Below are 17353 nucleotides of genomic sequence, written 5' to 3'. Positions count from 1 at the left end.
GTGAATGCAGTGTTGTGGGGGTTATGGGCAGGTGAAGGAGGCTCCATTCGGTTTTGTGCACATATCTTTATTGGCTCTGCCATCCAGCTGGGTGCTAGAGGTCCAGGGCTACATTCTAACCGAGTGCCAGCCCAGGCCGCCTGTCCAGACACCTGATGTGTCTGGCAGTGTGGAGGGTGGGGCTTGACACTGGAACAGAAGGTGCAGTCTTTGAACAGCACTGACTTTCAGAGCTTGCTGCTCTTGAGAAAGATCTGTGTCCTTTATCTGCAAACAAAGGTTAATTGTACCCAGCTCTCAAAGTCTCCAGATGTTAAATTAGGTAAAGTTGGAAGGGTGCCCAGTACAGTAGGACTAATTGTGTCCATGAAGAGGGAAGGTCCCTGCTGAGCTGTTCACCTGTCTTCAGGTGTGGGCACTTGAAGGTGCTTTGGTTCTGGGGCAGTGACTAGCCAGCGCTCACTGTTGGTTGGGAATGAAATGAAGGTGCATTACACGGTGACTCGACTCAACGCCTTCATTGCTTTCAAAGGTCCCATTCAAATGTCAGCTCTGCATAGCCTCTCCTGGGAGATCCTAGCTCCCTAGGACCAGGGACATTGTAACCTTTTGGTTTTGTCAGTGACAGCCATGGAGGCATTCCCTCAGCTGGTCACTGAGGAGACACCCTGAGCACCCCTAACCTTGTGCAGGCCACACCCAAGTGTGGCAGCAGCTTCATCTCAGTGGCGACCTGGCCCAGGCACTGGACTTCCCAAAGGCACAGCCATGTTCACTGCAGTGGGCAGGTGGGCAGCTAGCTGTGAGCATGTGCAGTGTCCACGCCCTCAAGGCCTTCCTAGGGAGCAAGGTCCTATCCAAAGGTACATGCGGAATCTGTTTCACATGAGTGCCTAGGCCAGTTAGCACCAGTACAAAACCCAAGGAAAACAGGCAGGTCCCATAACCACATTCCTTACAAATGGAAAAGGGAGGCTCCAAGTGTGCTGGCAGCATTCCAAAGATGGAGAAGTAGCAGATACCCACATGTGAGGAAGGCAGGAGTGCCCCAATGTGTTGGGAGTTGTACAGGGGGTGGGGCCGAGCCTAGCTCCAGACACCCCAGAACCCTGGAGAGGACAAGCCAGGGCCAGGCTTCATGCGGTGGCACAGAAGATGGTCCTCTGCAGACCCACACCCCTGCCCCAGAGAGCTCTGGGGCACCAGGCCCTGGTTCCTATCTCATGGAGCTGTCAGATGAGACATCTCGATCGGAGTCCTCAGTCTCGCTTGGCGGCGGCGGCGGGTCGCTAAGCGGGACCGCAGTGAAAGCAGGAGACTTTCTAGAAAGAAATACCAGTTGTCACCTTGGGGCAAAGCAGGAAAGCTCCTGAGACTTCCAAACTTGCTTTCTCTGGCCTTATCTTTTGAGGTACAGGGGGATGACAGGCAAGGACGGGGGAGGGAAGGAAAACTTGTTTTCAACTTGATGGGAGGAACAGTTTCGCTCTTTGGGACTCAGAGATCAGAAAAGTCTGAAGTCACAGCATGGAGATGTTCCCTGAGCCACACTAAGGCCCTAGCTTCTTATCCAGCAATAATTCGGTGTGCGGGGGGCTGTGGGGACTGTAGGAGGTGAGACTGGGGGAGTATGGGGGTTTAGGGGGCTGTTTCACTCTGTTGTCACTGCTGACCCCAAATTCCTGGGTGCAAGCAATCCTCTTGCCTTCAGTTGATTTTCTTTTTTTTTTTAATTTATTTTATTTATATGAGTACACTGTAACTGTTTTCAGACATACCAGAAGAGGGCATCAGATCCCATTACAGATGGTTGTGAGCCACCATGTGGTTGCTGGGAATTGAACTCAGGACCTCTGGAAGAGCAGTCAGTGCTCTTAACCGCTGAGCCATCTCTCCAGCCCCTCTTGCCTTCAAAGTGGCTGGGGTGGCCACAAACCCAGTTAGCGTGCTCACCATACAATGCAATTTGGGGGGTCGGGTTGGGTTGGGTTTTTTGTTCTCTTTGAGATGAGTCAGTTTGCATTCCTGCCTGGCCTTGAACTCCTCACAGAGGCGAGGCTGGTCTAGTACTTGTGGCAATTCACCTGCCCGTTGCTTCTGTGCATCTGAATGATAGGTATGCGCTCATAAGCCTGACTTAACTGCCATTCCTTGGATTTTTGTTTGTTGTTGTTGCTGTTTGGTTTGTGTGGGACAAGGTTTTACTGCTGTCCAGAACAGCCTAAAACTCATGACAATCCTTCTGCCTCCGCCTTCCAAGACTGAGACTGCAGACATGTACCGCTAGGCCTGGTTTAGAGATTTCTAAAAAAATCTTAGTGTGTGTGTGTGTGTCTGTGTGTGTGTGTGTGTGTGTCTGTGTGTGTGTGTGTGTGTGTCTGTGTGTGTCTGTGTGTGTCTGTGTGTGTGCTAGACAGGCTAGACAAGGACTCTACCACTGAGCTATATTCCAAAACCCCAGATTTACTCTTAAACAAGGTCAAACAGCTAAACTGTGATTTGGATTTGGATAATCCTGTCCCTCTATTTCTTTGCTCCTTGCCAGGTTTGGGCTCTCAGACCCTCAGAGTTGGGCACTAGTCGGTTTCATCTGACGGCCAAGGCAGGGAGAGGAAGCTTCATTCTAGGCCACACCTACAGGGACTCCCAAGGACAGCTGGACATAAAGATGTGACCTGGTCACTCCCACAGGCCACTGGGGCCTGTCCAGCCTTCTTCCCTGGGAGACAGCCACGCCACTCAGGGCGGCCCTTACCGGTCTCCGGACTGTGTGATAAGGCGGCGGCAGGTCTCCATCTGCACGTCCAGCCCCCGCTTCATGCTGCACATCTCCATGTACTCATGCAGGTGGCGGTTCATGTCGCTCTTGGCCGTGGCCAGCTCCAGCTGCGGTGAGGTGGGGTCAGGGAGGGCCAAGCAGCTCAGAAAACAAGCAAGCTTCCATCGCCTGCTTCCCCGGGATATGGAAGTGGGGGAGGGGCGGCAGCAACTGGCGCTCTAACTTCAGGCCCTCACTCTGGCGAGGCAAGGGCTCAGGACGGTGCCCCACACTCAAGCCTTTCTGGGAATCTACTCCTACTGCTACCCAAGAATCAGCCAGATGTCTGAGTTCTCTGTAAAAGCATGGTGGGTGGGGGAGCACAGCCTTCACTCCAGCACTCAGGCTGAGGCAGGAGAGTCATGACAGTAAATCTTAAACCTGGTCTCAAAAAGGGGGAAGGAGGGCACGCCAAAGGGCTCAGTGGATAAGGTACCTGCCACATCTGCCAATCTGCATTTGATGCCAGGGACCCACATAGAAGAAGGAGAAAACCAACTCCAAATTGTTCTCTGACCTCCACACCTGCACCATGGCATGTGCACACACACTTGTGCGCACACGCAAATGTACAGACACACACACACACACATACACGCGTGCGCACACACACACGCACACACAAATGTACAGACACACTCACTCACACATACACGCGCGCACACACACGCGCACACACACGCGCACACACACATGCATACACACATGCATACACACACACACACACACACACACACACACACACACACACACACACAGAGGCTCAGACTGTAGCTCGGCTGGCAGAGGGCTTGCCTAGCCTGCAACGGAACCATACTTTGATCCCTAGCATCCCGTAAGCTGGACCTAGTAACACACATCTGTAATCCCAGCACTAATCAGAAGTTGCAGGTAAGTCTGTTCTAAAGCAAGTTTGAGGCCAGTGTGAGCTACATAACTCTGTCTAAAAAAAAAGCCTGCCGCTGCAGCTGTGAAGGGTTTTGCCTCAGTGGGCCTTGGCTTCAATCCCCAGACCCACAAAAGGAAAAGGCGAGAGTAACAAGGAAAGGGTGTCAATGTACGCACAATGGTGTGACTTCACCCCCATGAACAGAAGTGGGCCATTGGGATGCTGCACTCCTAGGGTTTCTCTAGCTCAGCTCACCGTGCTTCTGTGTGCTGCACCTTCCTCACTGACTTGGGAACTCAGTTCCTTTAAGGCAGCAGTTCTTAACCTGTGGGTTGCGACCCCTTTAGGGGTTAAATATAGGATACTCTGCATATCAATATTTACATTACAATTAAGTGAGGACACTGTAGCTGCCTTCAGACACACCAGAAGAGGGCATCAGATCTCATTACAGATGGTTGTGAGCCACCATGTGGTTGCTGGGAATTGAACTCAGGACCTCTGGAAGAGCAGGCAGTGTTCTTAACCGCTGAGCCATCTCTCCAGACCTACATTACAATTCATAACGGTAGCAAAGTTACAGTTATGAAGCAGCAATGCAGCAATTTTATGGTTGGAGGTCACCACAGCATGAAGCGCTGTATTAAAGGGCTGCAGCATCAGGAAGGCTGAATCCCACCGCTTTAAGGGCAGACGGTTCCTGCTCATCTGTCCATCTTTGCCACCGAGCCTTCCCTCTATTGAAGCTAATTCACTGTCAAATAATCCCAAGCCTCAATGCAATGGAGGGAGCCTAGCTTCTGTTTACAGCATTCCATTCTGCTTCACTTTCTTACTTATATGCAGCTCCCCCACATTAGAGAGACTTCCCATCTGAGTGATTACAAGGTGCATCCTGATATCAGAATTTTCCCCACAAAAGAAATGGGGTCTCTGTATCAAGAAGTCTCCCTCCTAGAGCTGACTCTGCAGCTGGGTTTAAAGGCAGCAAAAAAAAGTAGGCTGAGGCGGAAAAGTATCTAGGCCAGAGACACTCCATGGCCTCTCTTTGTCTTTGATACAAAGACCAGGGGCCCGATGGGGGAACCAAACTGCTGTGCGGAGATCTACTTGGCTGCCCGAGGGCAAAGACAGGGCAGAAGAGTGGCCTTGAAGCTGTGGATGGGCTGTGCGAAGCCACCCGGAAAAAAATGTGAAGTGGACAGGGTGGGGGTGGGCAGAAAGAAGGAAGTGAACTACAGGAGCAGACAAGGGGACAGCAGGACACTGGCATTCTGGGTCATCTGCTGGACAGCTGGGTGGTACGCCACAGAGGAGATGGCTCAAAAGGCATGCGTGTTTCCACAACAGACAGCCATTTGTGAGAAAAATGATCCTGAAGATAAGAGGCCAGCTGCCACCTACACACACACACAGACACACAGACACACACAGACAGACAGACAGACACACACACACACACACGCATACACACACATACACATACCACACAGGTACACACACCACACAGACACATACACCACACACAGACACACACATACCACATACACACACAGACACACACACACATGCATACACACACATACCACACACACACAGACACACACACACGCATACACACACATACACATACCACACAGACACACACACATACCACACAGGCACACACACCACACAGACACATACACCACACACACACACACACAGAGACACACAGAGACACACAGAGACACACACATACCACACAGACACAGAGACATGCACACACACACACACACACACAGAGACACACACAGACACACACATACCACACACACACACACAGAGACATGCACACACACACACACACAGACACACATACCACACAGATACACACACACAGACACAGACACAGAGAAACACATACCACACACACACACACACACACACACACACGCACACGCACATACAATTATACAATTCCAGGTCAGAGATCAGCTGCTATCCACACATACAAATATACCCCACCCCCATCCCCACCCCCGGTTTGGTCTCTCAAAGCAGAAGGCAGTACTACCAGCCATGTCTGAGTGTCCTAGGTCACTCTGATTTGCACATTGAAGGGGAAGTGCACATTCTAGGAAACGCCTTCAACAAGTCATTCCCCCAAACTTCAGACTCAGTGTGGGAGATCAGAGTGGAAAAGGCAGGGAGGGGTGGAGGTAGATGGGAGCGATGAAGGGGTGGGGCCGTGGAAGAAAACTCCACCCACCACTCAGCGGCACCACTCAATAATGGGGGGGGGCTGGTCTAGCACTATCTCAATCACCCTGAGATCAAAGGTCCCACAGATGCCCTAGTGGAGGTACCTGCCACCAAGGCTGCCGAGGGAACTTCCTGTGCCTTTCTCAAGCCATTCTCCCAGGAAAGGACAGAAGTCATGCAACTTAGGAACAGCATCAAACATGTTTCCGAATTTTTGGGGGGTGGGGGAGGTGGGGGCTTGTCTGTGTGGCCCTGGATGTCCTGGAAGCAGCTCTGTAGACCAGGCTGTCCTCAAACTCATAAAGATCCTCCTCCCAGTACTGGGACTGAAGGCATCACCACACGCCCTACTTCATGTCCTAGGATCAAACCCGGGCTCAGGCATGAAGGTAGGCAGCAGGCATTCTACCAAGGGAGTGCGGTCCCAGCCCAGGTGCTTTTCCTCTCACCAGATCATGTTTACATCTGGTCATTTGTGGGCTAAGGGATGAACCACAGAAGGAGTACGGGGTCACTGCGCTAAGACTCCTACCTACTGACAGAAGGAAAAAAAGACCAAGTCTTAAATCTACCATCTGTAAGAGGTAGGCACAGGGCTAGAGAGGTGGCTCAGCCGTTAAGAGCACTGACTGCTCTTCCAGAGGTCCTGAGTTCAAATCCCAGCAACCACATGAGGGCTCACAACCATCTGTAATGGGATCTGATGCCCTCTTCTGGTGTGTCTGAAGACAGCCACAGAGTACTTATATTTAATAAATAAATAAATCCTTAAGGAGGCGATGGAGGAGATCACTTGTCCCAGGCAAAGCTTAGCTGGGTGGGCCTCTGGGTTAAAAAACAAAAGATCTGGTTTTGCTCAGAGTAGCACGGCTATCTGACATATGCGGGGACACTGCAGACTCGGGAAGTTACTTCCAAAATTCCTTCTCAAAATACAAACAGGGTGAGCCCCGCAGGCATGGGAATACACCTCAGGGCTTGCAGGGAGCCCAGTGGCAGAAGTCTCCTGCCTCATTGCCATATCAGTGTCTGAGACACAGCCCTGATGATGGCAACCTCCTTCCTGCTGCCGACAAAGCTGCCTGCAGTCTAGCAGGACAATCTAAACCCCAGCTCCACCACCATTCATAAATGATGCCCCAAGACTCAAAAATGAAAGAGGAGACTCCTCCAGGAGCTCCAAGGCTGAGCCAAGGAGACAGGAGACCCTCAGAGTGCTGCGGTATTTAGGGTGTTCCCAGTAATAAACACACATACTCTGCCACGTTAACCTGCCAGATCCCGTCCTAAGAGCCTCACATCTCCCTCTATCTGATAATCCTAATAACCCTGCCTGCTAGGAAAGATTATGAACATCTCTATTGGACAAATAAAGAGACAGGTCCACCCTTAGCATGGTAGAAAACATCTCTAACCCTTGCAGCCTGAGGCAAGAGGATTGCCCCAAGTTTGACTGACTACACAGAAAGACCCTGTCTGGGTGGGGCTTAGATGTAAGAACTATTTACTAGCAGGAATGGCTTTGTCAGTCCCTGCTCTTGTGAAGGATCTGAGTTTATTTTCCAGCACCCATGTCAGGTTCAGTCACCTGTGAGCTCCGGCTCCTGGGAATCTAATGCCCACTTCTGGCCAACAGGGAAGGGAGGGGGGAAGAGAGAGAGAGAGAGAGACAGACAGACAGACAGACAGACACTGACTGAGAGGGTGGGGGCAGGAAAGGAAGGCAAGTAGGCAGACCGGATGTGTGCCCACGTGTGTGAGAGAGCCCATATCAAAAGAATGAAGGAGCTGGCTGAGGTATTCCTCACTCAGTGTGAGGCTAATGGCACAGAATGAAGACCTGAGTTTGATCCCAAAACCCATTTAAAAAAGAAGCTAGGGCTAGAGAGGTGGCTCAGAGGTTTAGAGCATTGTTTGCTCTTCCAGAGGTCCTGAGTTCAATTCCCAGCAACTACACAGTGGCTCACAACCATCTATCCTGGGATCTGATGCCTTCTTCTGGCATGGAGGTGTACAAACAGAGCACTCATATAAAATAAATAAGTAAATCTTAAAAAGAAGAAGAAACTAGTCCTAGTAGAACACCACTTGCAATCCCAAAACTAAGGATGGACAGACAGACAGATGCCTCAGGATCCCTGGCCAGCCTAGCCTGCTCAGCATGTTCCAGGCCAGTGAAAGGCCTTATCTCAATTAAAACCAAAACCAAAACAACCTTAACCACACTCAACACCACCCAGGTTTGTTTCAGGCCTCCACACATATATATGTACACACACACACACACACACACACACACACACACACACACGAAAAGGAAGAAGACCCAAGGAAGGATAAAAAGCTGGTCAGTGCAAAGCTGGATTAACGTTTACACCTATAATCCTACCACATGGGAGGTGGGGGCAGAAGCACCAGGAGCTTGAGGCCAATTCAAACAACAGGACAGGATCTTGCAAAGAAAGGGAGAGGCGGGGATCGGGGAGGACACTCAGAAAGAACAAGAGAACCTGGGCAGTGGTACATGCACACTTAATCCCAGGAGAGGAAGAGTAAATTCTATGTAGTAAGTTCCACGGTAGCCAGGGCTACAGAGAAGGAAAAAAAGGAAAGGAAGGAAGATGGAAGGAAGGAAGGAAGGAAGAAAGGGAGAAGGGAGGGAGGGGGGAGGAAGGGAAGGAAGACGGAAGGAAGGCAGGCAGACAAAATAAAGAAAGACTGGTGGGAGATGGTCCGGCAGGTAAAGGCATAAGCTACCAAGTCCAAAGACCGAAAATGGACGGCTGGCACCAGCATGATAAAAGAAGAGAGTTTCCTCCCACACGTCCTCTGACTTCCACACACATACCATGGAATGCATGTATGCATGAGAGAGTCTATGTCGAAAGAACAGGGCTGGAGAGATGGCTCAGCGGTTAAGAGCACTGACTGCCTTCCAGAGGTCCTGAGTTCAAATCCCAGCAACCACATGGTGGCTCCCAACCATCTGTAATGGGATCCGATGCCCTCTTCTGGTGTGTCTGAAGACAGCGACAGTTTACTCACATACATGAAGTAAATAAATCTTAAAAAAAAAAAAAATGAATGAAGGAGCTGGCTGAGGTATTCCTCACTCAGTGGGAGGCTTAAGGACACAGCATGAAGACCTGGGTTTGATCCTAGAACCCATATAAAAAAACCCATGCTCCCGGACACTCAATACATACATACATGCATGCATGCATGCATACATACATACATACATACATACATACATACATACGTGTGTATGTGTGTGTGTGTGTAAAATAAATAGGAAGAAGGAGGATGGCAGAAGATTTGTTTCTCATGGTGACAGAGCCAAGATTTGAACCCACATCTATCTGCCTCCAGATCCTGAGGTCACAACTAAGGGTGTCACTCCTCCTGTCAACAGACAGAAGTTCCTGATCTTGGGGTCCAGCAAGGAGACCTACAGCGTGGCTTTTGAGTCAGCCCAGGCAGAGCCCCGGTGGCCGGCACCCTTACCTCTATCTGGTCAATGGTCTCCTGGTACTCCTTCTCCCGGGTTTTGAACAGGGACTCAGTATCTTTGATCACCTTCTCCAAGCTGTCCTCCTGCTGCTGGAGAAAGGGAATCGAGGGGCAGCCAACCAGGGAGGGACAGGAATAGGGACATTCCAGGGCCAAGGCAGGAAGAGAGAGAAGGTCCAGTTAGAGGAAACAGAATGGAGAAGGTCGGCAAACAGGAATGGGGAAAAGCCAGGGAGGATGAAAGCCACACTGGGGACAGAGCATGGGAGGGGCGGGGTGTGGAGGACATAGGGGCAGAGCCTGAGGGGCCTACGGCCAGGAAGGGAGGTTACCTCTCCCTGGGCCTCTGCGGCCGCCATGGCATAGCCTGAGAAATCCTCCCAAAGCAGCAAGGTCTCCTCAGTCTCCTCCCACGTCAGGCTGTCACAGTCGTCCTCAAAATCATACTCCCTCCTACAGACAGGGAACCCACGTGTCAAGGGCACTGGGGCCTCTGGACAGGCACAGGGCACTAAGGGAGCTCCGGCCTCGGGACGGGGCACATCTGGCCAGGGCAGCTGGGGTGCAGCTGCGGGACTCACAGCTGGCTGAGCATGCGCTGCATCTCCTCGTTGATGCTGAGGGCTGTGCTCTCCTCCTCGTCCCCCTCAGGCTGGCGGGGCCCATCACTCTCCGACAGGGAGGTGTCCTCCTCCACAGCAGCCTTGCGTTCCCGCTTCCGCCCCCCCATGGACGGGACCTTAATGGGAGACAAGTGTAGAGACTACAGAGGCGAGGCCGGGTGCATGAGGAGAGGGTGGGCAGGGAGGCCGCAGGGTGAGGGGGGCCAGCAGGAAGGAGGACAGAGAAGAGACAGTTACACGACAGGGACAGAAACAGGCAGACACACGCAGATAGGGCAGGGCTGCAGGCGAAGAGTGGAGGAGGAGGAACAGGAGTAGAGCAGTGAGACGAGAGAAACGGCTGGTGATGACCACAGTATGAAGGGCTGAATGAGGGCTGGAGAGGTGGCTCAGCGGTTAAGGGCACTGGATGCTCTTCCAGAGGACCCTGGTTCAATTCCCAGCAGCCACGTGGCGGCTCAGTGCCCTCCATAAGTCCAGTTCCAAGGGAATCCAATGCCCTCTTCTGGTATCCTTGGGCAGAAGGCACTCATGTGGTGTGCAGACATTATGGAGGCAAAATATCCATACACAGAAAATAAATCTTTAGAAAAAGCAAAAGGTCGTGTTCATTAAGTGCAGAGGAATCGGGTCAGGTTTGGTTCTGAAGTCTTTCTCATTAGAGGGAGGGCTCAGCTGAACCCAGTTCTAGCTGCGAGGAAGATGAGAGACTTGTGTTTACTATGGGAGCGCTTAAGTCACATCCAGATCTGGAAGGCCGCTGGGAGAAGGAGAAGGAAGAGACTAAAAACGGAGGAGCAAGGAAAACAGAAAGGAAGAAGGCATCTTTTTGGAAGGGCCCAGTGGTTCAAAACTGAGGGCGGGGTGGCTTAGAGACAGGGACTGGGACAATAAGCTTGCGTGAGGTCACACTAACCAGCTTCTTCTATGGAGAAAGCAAGAGAAAAGATGAGAGGAGCAGAGAGAAGAGAGGCAGACAGAGGAGGGGGGGAGGGGGAGAAGGAGTTAGAGATGGCTTCCAAAACCTCTCTCCTGAGGCTGTTCCTTGCCTCCCAGCCTAGTCCCACCAAGGGCCCCAGGGGACAAGATGTGTCCCAGGGTGAAGGGGAGCAGGACCTGAGACTCAGGCCTGCCATGGTAGGAGCTTGTCTACCCCACCCAGCCCCTGAGATGGCGGCCGGCAGGCCCCTTACCTGGAACATCTGGATCACATCCTCACAGTTGCGCTGCTGAGCCAGGTCGCAGAGCTTGGCCGTGATGTCAATGCGGCGGCAGATGTCCATGTCTACCTTCATGGCCTTCTCCTGGATCTTGGTGTCCAGCTCTGTCAGATTCTGTACCAGGAACACCAGGAACAGTGAGGAGACACCCAGTACCTCAGCTGGGACCGATAAAACCACAGCAAAATCCTCATCCTTCAGAGCACAGCACCGTCACCTCCTCAGAAGCCCCTGACCTGCTGGATGATCCCTTTTCCCAGGGGCCCACGGATCACACTGTGCACATCTACCCTGTGGCTCATAAGACGAACACCCAGCCAGCTCAGATCTGGGAAGGCTTGGCCTAGGCTGGGATGGGCAGGGCCTCCCTTGAACCAACAACAGCTCTCTATCCTCCTGAAACTTAAGTCCCCAGAGATGAAAGGGGCTGCTGGGAATGTCATCCAGGCAGCAGGGGTGGGGGGTGAGGGAGGGTGGGGGTGTGTGTGTGCATGCCCTTAATCCCAGCACTTGGGCAGCAGAGGCAGGGGGAGCTCTGAAGAATTCAAGGCCAGCCTGGTTTACAGAGCAAGTTCAAAATAGCCAGGGCTGTTATACAGAGTAAGTCTGCTTCAAAAAACCAGAGGGGGAAGGGGGAGGGAGAGACGGGGAGAGGAGGAGAGGGGGGAAGGGGGAGAGGGAGAGAGGGATGGAGGGGCTGGCAAATGACACTTGTACACATCAGCCAGGGGCATTATCTGCTTCAAGGCAACCCTGAGATGTCCTTCCCTCTTTCCCACATTCCCACATTCCACAGATGAGGCACAGAGAAGGATTTGTGGGTCAGGAAGAGGTTTAAGGCCACACAGCTAGCAAGTGGCAGAACTCACACATGAGCCCAGGCAGCTGGCTCCAGAGGGGTTCACATTCCGTATTTTATTTTATTTTTTTTATTTTTTTTTTCTGGAGCTGGGGACCGAACCCAGGGCCTTGCAGTTGCTAGACAAGCGCTCTACCACTGAGCTAAATTCCCAACCCCCGTATTTTATTTTTTAAAACATGGTTGAGCTAGACTTGAACTCCCCATCTTTCTGACGGCTCTGCCTCCCTCCCTCCCTCCCACGTGCTGGGCTTACAGGTGTGAGCTGTCAGACAGCTCAGGGCTCTGCTTTCACCAATGGCTTCAGTGGGGAGGCAGAGAGGGGTGGCACAGGGACACTGAGGGGCCAGGAGCAGCGAGCACCCAGGGATCCCTGAGAGAAAGGAGGAGGAAGGCCCAACTCACATTGCTCATGAGCCCCTTGAAGACCACCAGTTCAGCTTTCAGTTGCTCCACCTTCATGGCGAGCTCCTCTTGGCAGGCGTCGGCCTCTTGGGCCTCCTGCAGCCGGGAGGAAAGGGGACATGATGTCGGTGTGGGGAAAGGCTTGGGAGGGACAGGGAAGCAGGGGCAACGGGGTGGCTCCCCTCACCTCCTGGAGCTCAGTGACTCGCTCTTGTAGCTGTATCCGAACTGTGTACTCCTCTTCCCACCTGACAGACATCGGGAAGGGGAGAGAACATAGCCTAGAGTCCCTCCTGACATGGCCGCCCCATCCCTCCCTCAGGCCCAGGCTCCAGACCTCAGGTCTGGTCCCCTAGATGGGAATTCGTTGAGACAAGAATTTACGGGCAGCCAGCCAGTGGGCAGCTGCAGCTGTTGAATGGCTCCACACTTCCCGGCAAGGGCTGAGCTCACACACTGCCTGCCCAGAACCTCCGGACCAGGTACCAAGAACTATATTTAAAGACAACTGCTGCCACTTTGGCCCTCTGAAGTACCCATCCCCACATGAGCCCAGTTCCACCAGCTGTCAGGTCGGTCTCATCCCCCACCTCCTGCCCACACCAATCCACCAGGTCCCCCCTACGACCCAGTCTCCCACCTTCAGTGGCACAGATCCGGTCTCCCGCTCCTGCCCGCACAGAACAGAGCTTGTTAGGCTGCTGCCCTGCCTCCTGTGAAAGCATCTGCAGGACACAGGCTGGATCAAGAGCTGCTCAGCAGCCTTGTTGGGAACAAAGTCCTTCCCCACCCAGCCCCTTGACGTGAGCTATAAGGTCACAGGGCTGGCGTGACGTCCCCACCCCCCGGCAGAAGAAAGAAGTGGGCAAGGGAGGCTAGTCATTGCCGAGTAACCACACCCAAGAGAAAGGGAACAGAGTGGGCGAGAAGGCACAGCCAAGTAGCATAGCATCTCTCTCCCGAGAGCTCAAATCCAACACTGCCAGGAGGTTGGAAGACACTTGCAATGGAGCAGGGCCTGTGAGGCGCTACCCAGGGCTACTATACACGTCATCCCGTCATAGAGACGGAAGGTGGGGTGCTGCTTGGCCCTGTTGAGAACCCGAGGCAATGCCAGTGTGCATGAACTCATCACCTCTGCCTGCGTAGACTTCCTCTGGCCTCAGAAAAGAGGGAAGGGAACTGAAGGAAAAGGCTCAAAATGAGATCTGTGGAAAGGAAGCAGCAGAGGGCAGCCTCTGCCATCCGGAGGACTAAGCTCTTGGGCCCCTTCTCTCTCCTTCCCCTCCCTCACTGCCCGCCCTCTCAGGTTCCATGACTCTGCTCTCCCGTGTCCTGCACCTACAGCTGCACTGCAGTGTTCCTAATAATAACTCCCAGGCAGCCGGCGAAGAGGCGGCCAGCCTAGCCACCACCCTGCAGCTGACCATGCAGCTCAGCTCTGGGCCTCCCTCACCCTCCCCAGCCCTGCCAGTCCTGCACCCCCCATATCTGCTTCTCCTGCTCCGGCAGTGGCAGTCTGAGATCCTCACCTCACACGCTTTCTTCCATGAGACCTCTGTCTTTGCTGGGCTTTCTTCCTCTACAAATATGGGATGTGGCATCCTGTGTGCCTGGCCTGTGAGTCTCTAAAGGAAGAGCCCATAGGATCCACCCTGGCCAAGATGCACCAGGGAGGGCCCGAAGTCCTATCTCATAATGAACTCAATAAATCCCAGGGAAACGTGAGCAAGTTTAAGGCAAGATGATGATTGAGATGGATCATACAGGGTAAGAAATCTGAAACTGAATTATCTAGACGTTCACGGTGTTTTCCAGTCAGTCACACCAGTGCAGTGTGATCTGCATTCAAATCAATCAAAATCTCTCTCTCTCTCTCTCTCTCTCTCTCTCTGAGAATCTGGGCAGTTTTGTACATCCTACATTTACCAAAGGTCTCTCCTGCAAATAAACCCTATCTTTGAGTTGAAAAGAAAACAAGGACCATTCTTTTTTTTTTGGTTCTTTTTTTCGGAGCTGGGGACCGAACCCAGGGCCTTGCGCTTCCTAGGTAAGCGCTCTACCACTGAGCTAAATCCCCAGCCCCAACAAGGACCATTCTTGTATTGGAAAAACTGAGCCCCAAGAAAAAGGTCACACAGGCAAAGGAGCTGAGAAGAGAAGCTAGGGGGTGGCGGAGCTCCGAGGTTGCCCAGTTTAATTCTCAAGCTCTCCACGCTGCTGTCCAGGCTAAGGATGTGGGAGGACAGTGTTGCTTTAATGAGCGCAGAAGGCAGGCAGGGGTTCTGGGGTGGAAGGGCGAGTGTCGTGTACCACACAATTCTGGCCTCCGGCCCTTTGAGGCTGCAGAGTGATGAGCTAATCAATCCCCAAGGAATAACTCTTTGCTGCCCATGACAGCTGCACCAAGGACAAACACTCTGTGTTAAAAGCGGCCTTGGAAAGGAGCAGCTGTTCCTACGGCTACAGCAGAACTTCAGAACTGTCCAGTTGACTGTTAAGCCCTTCAGGGGTGGAGGCAGGTGCCGGCCAGTTCTGGGTGGTGCCTAGATGCTGAGATGAATAAAAACCCAAACACATGGGCCACCCTCGTCGTGGAAGCCAGGGTGAGGACAGAACTTCCGAAAGCTGCTGACACACGTTATCTGAGGGGATGCTAACAGATTACCAATCCCTGAAGGTCACTCAGACTGGGCAATGTGTTTCCCGGGCCTCCAAATGGTCCTCACACAGTTAAGCAGATGGCAATCCCTGCCACCTTGGCCTGCACACATAGACCAGGCTATCTCCCAAAAGGGTTCCCTTAGATAAGGCACTGGAGCCTCCAAGCCTGGGCTTCCTTCCCTCTGACTGCCACCTACTTCCTCCTCAATCAGGGCTTGGTCAGCCTTCAGAAACTTCGCTCTGCCTGTGGTCCTGTCCTGTTGCCTGGTTACCAGCCATCCAGGGAGTCCTCCTGATCTACAGCCTGCACTCCAATGTGACATCCCTTCCTCTTAACTCGTGGGTTAACCTGCTAGGGGCAGGGTTCCTCTCAGAAAGCCAAACCTTCATCCTCAGAACCCACCGGGCTGGGTCTGAGATACTCTGTTCTGTACCTCTATATGGCGTGCCCATGTTACCGATGTTTTTTGTTTTTTTTTTAACTAGGTCCTCGTTGGCAATTCTTCTGCTAGAGCCCCTCTGCTCCCGGCCCTATGATAGCCATCCCTTCTCCTTGTCCTAGGAGACCACTTATCCTTTCTTTTTCTCTTTTCCTGTTTGTTTGGACTGTTCCAAGCAATGCCTTTAGTTTCTGGAACTCTTGAGCCTCTCAAAGGGAACCAGGGTGAGACCTGGCTTCTGGAGGCTTGCCTTAGGGGAAGCCCTGGGCAGGGGCTGTCTCTTGTTTACTACCTCCTTCCAACTTCACTTAATTTACCAACAAAATTAAAGCTGCGCCCTTCATCCCATGTGTGGAGTTTATGTCCTGAAGTGCCCCAAGATCTGAACAGTCAAGACCCACAGATGCAGAGCTCTCTCGGACGTCTCCCTTTCATACCACACAACACCCCACAGTCAGCAGAGTCATGCAAACACTGCAGCCTGCATGAGACAGGGAGTCATGCCAGAAGTAGTATCAATTCCCAGTGTTCTAGAATGCTTCTGGCCATGAGTCTGACTTGAGAACTGTCTGTGGATTCTGGGGCCCCCCGCATCCAAATCCTTCCACACTCCCCACTTTTATCACAGCAGGAACTTCAACTCTTGAGAACGTGATTCTTGCCGCCGCCCCCCCCCCCCCACACACACACACTCTTCTCCGTTCTGGGAACCCTCACTAACTCCCTGCCCTGTTGTGTTTATGTGTGGCGTGTCTTGAACCCTGTCCCTACCTTCGCTTGTACTCGTCCCGCTCCCGCTTCACTTTGGCCAGCACGTTATACAGTGCACGGATTTCGGGAGTGATCGTGTCGATCTGGACGCCCACCCCGTCAGGGTGTACCCACGACAGGCCAGGCCCTTGCACCAGCGTGGGTTCCAATCCCGGTCCAATTCGGCGTGCGTGTGAGAAGGACCAGATGGTGCCGGGCATAAAGCGGGTCGACGAGGAGAAGGCAGTGGAGGTGGAGGTGGAGGTGGAGGATGATGAGTGGCAGGCCGCAGAGGATGCTAGGGGTCCGGCTGGCGAGCGAGCGGGCGAGCCCAGCACCCGCGCTGATGGGGGACACACGGCGGCCGGCCGGGAGCTCAGGGGCAGCCCCAGGGGCCGGATCGGGCTGATGAAGCCGGTCTGTACCGCCTGGTCACGGCGGGCCAGGCCCCGCCTGCCTTGCTTACCCTCCTCTAGAGCCTGCTGCAGCTGTTTCTCCAGCAGCCGATTTCGGCGCTCTAGCTCGTGCACCTTGGCTAGGAAGCAGCGAAACCGGAGGTTTAGGGTCTTGAGTACGTTGATGTTGGAGCCTAGGTCGTTGCGTAGAGCCATGGCTGCTGGGGGCGCCGAACCAGGCCCGGGAGGCGAATAGGCAGAAGGGCCAGCCGAGGCAAGCGAAGCCGAGGGAAGGTCCCCTCCCCCGGCAAAGTGGTCACCTCCCAGAGGGTCCCCCAGCGGCCCTGCCAAGCCCTGCTGCTCCTGCTGTAGGAGGAAGAGATTGGGACCAAATAACGGATTCATGGCTGCGCCTTCTGCTGGGAGAGGGAGACCAGTGCAGCAGAGGGTGAGGAGACGAGCCAATGAGATGTTTGTGGAATATGAGTGACCAATCAGATGCCCCGGCAGGAGGCCAAAGGTCATGAAGGAGG

At 53.1% G+C, this 17353-nt stretch overlaps 1 protein-coding gene across 9 annotated transcripts; it reads right to left on the bottom strand.

The window, feature by feature from the left end:
• Positions 1-51: 51 nt before the first annotated feature.
• On the bottom strand, positions 52-17274 carry Iffo1 (intermediate filament family orphan 1). 9 transcript variants are annotated; one of them, XM_063286358.1, is made up of 10 exons: positions 16447-17268; positions 12759-12819; positions 12572-12667; positions 11281-11421; positions 11004-11012; positions 10046-10227; positions 9797-9917; positions 9459-9554; positions 2756-2886; positions 52-1322 (listed from the first exon to the last, which is right to left on the bottom strand). In XM_063286358.1, exons 1-10 carry the CDS (start codon positions 17223-17225, stop codon positions 1217-1219), a joined length of 1722 nt encoding a protein of 573 aa, XP_063142428.1. In that variant the 5' UTR covers positions 17226-17268; the 3' UTR covers positions 52-1216. The 9 variants fall into 9 exon arrangements, 8 of the variants coding, with proteins under 8 accessions (XP_063142428.1, XP_006237437.1, XP_006237438.1 ...); NM_001108647.1 differs by lacking the exon at positions 11004-11012 and having other exon boundaries at positions 56-775; positions 1270-1322; positions 10046-10203; positions 16447-17241; XM_006237375.4 differs by lacking the exon at positions 11004-11012 and having other exon boundaries at positions 10046-10203; positions 16447-17267.
• Positions 17275-17353: the final 79 nt, after the last annotated feature.

The sequence above is a fragment of the Rattus norvegicus genome, chromosome 4, assembly GCF_036323735.1.
Source record: "Rattus norvegicus strain BN/NHsdMcwi chromosome 4, GRCr8, whole genome shotgun sequence".
Taxonomy (NCBI): domain Eukaryota; kingdom Metazoa; phylum Chordata; class Mammalia; order Rodentia; family Muridae; genus Rattus; species Rattus norvegicus.
The sequence above is the reverse complement of the archived record's forward strand: the minus strand, read 5'-3'. Positions and strand labels throughout refer to the sequence as shown.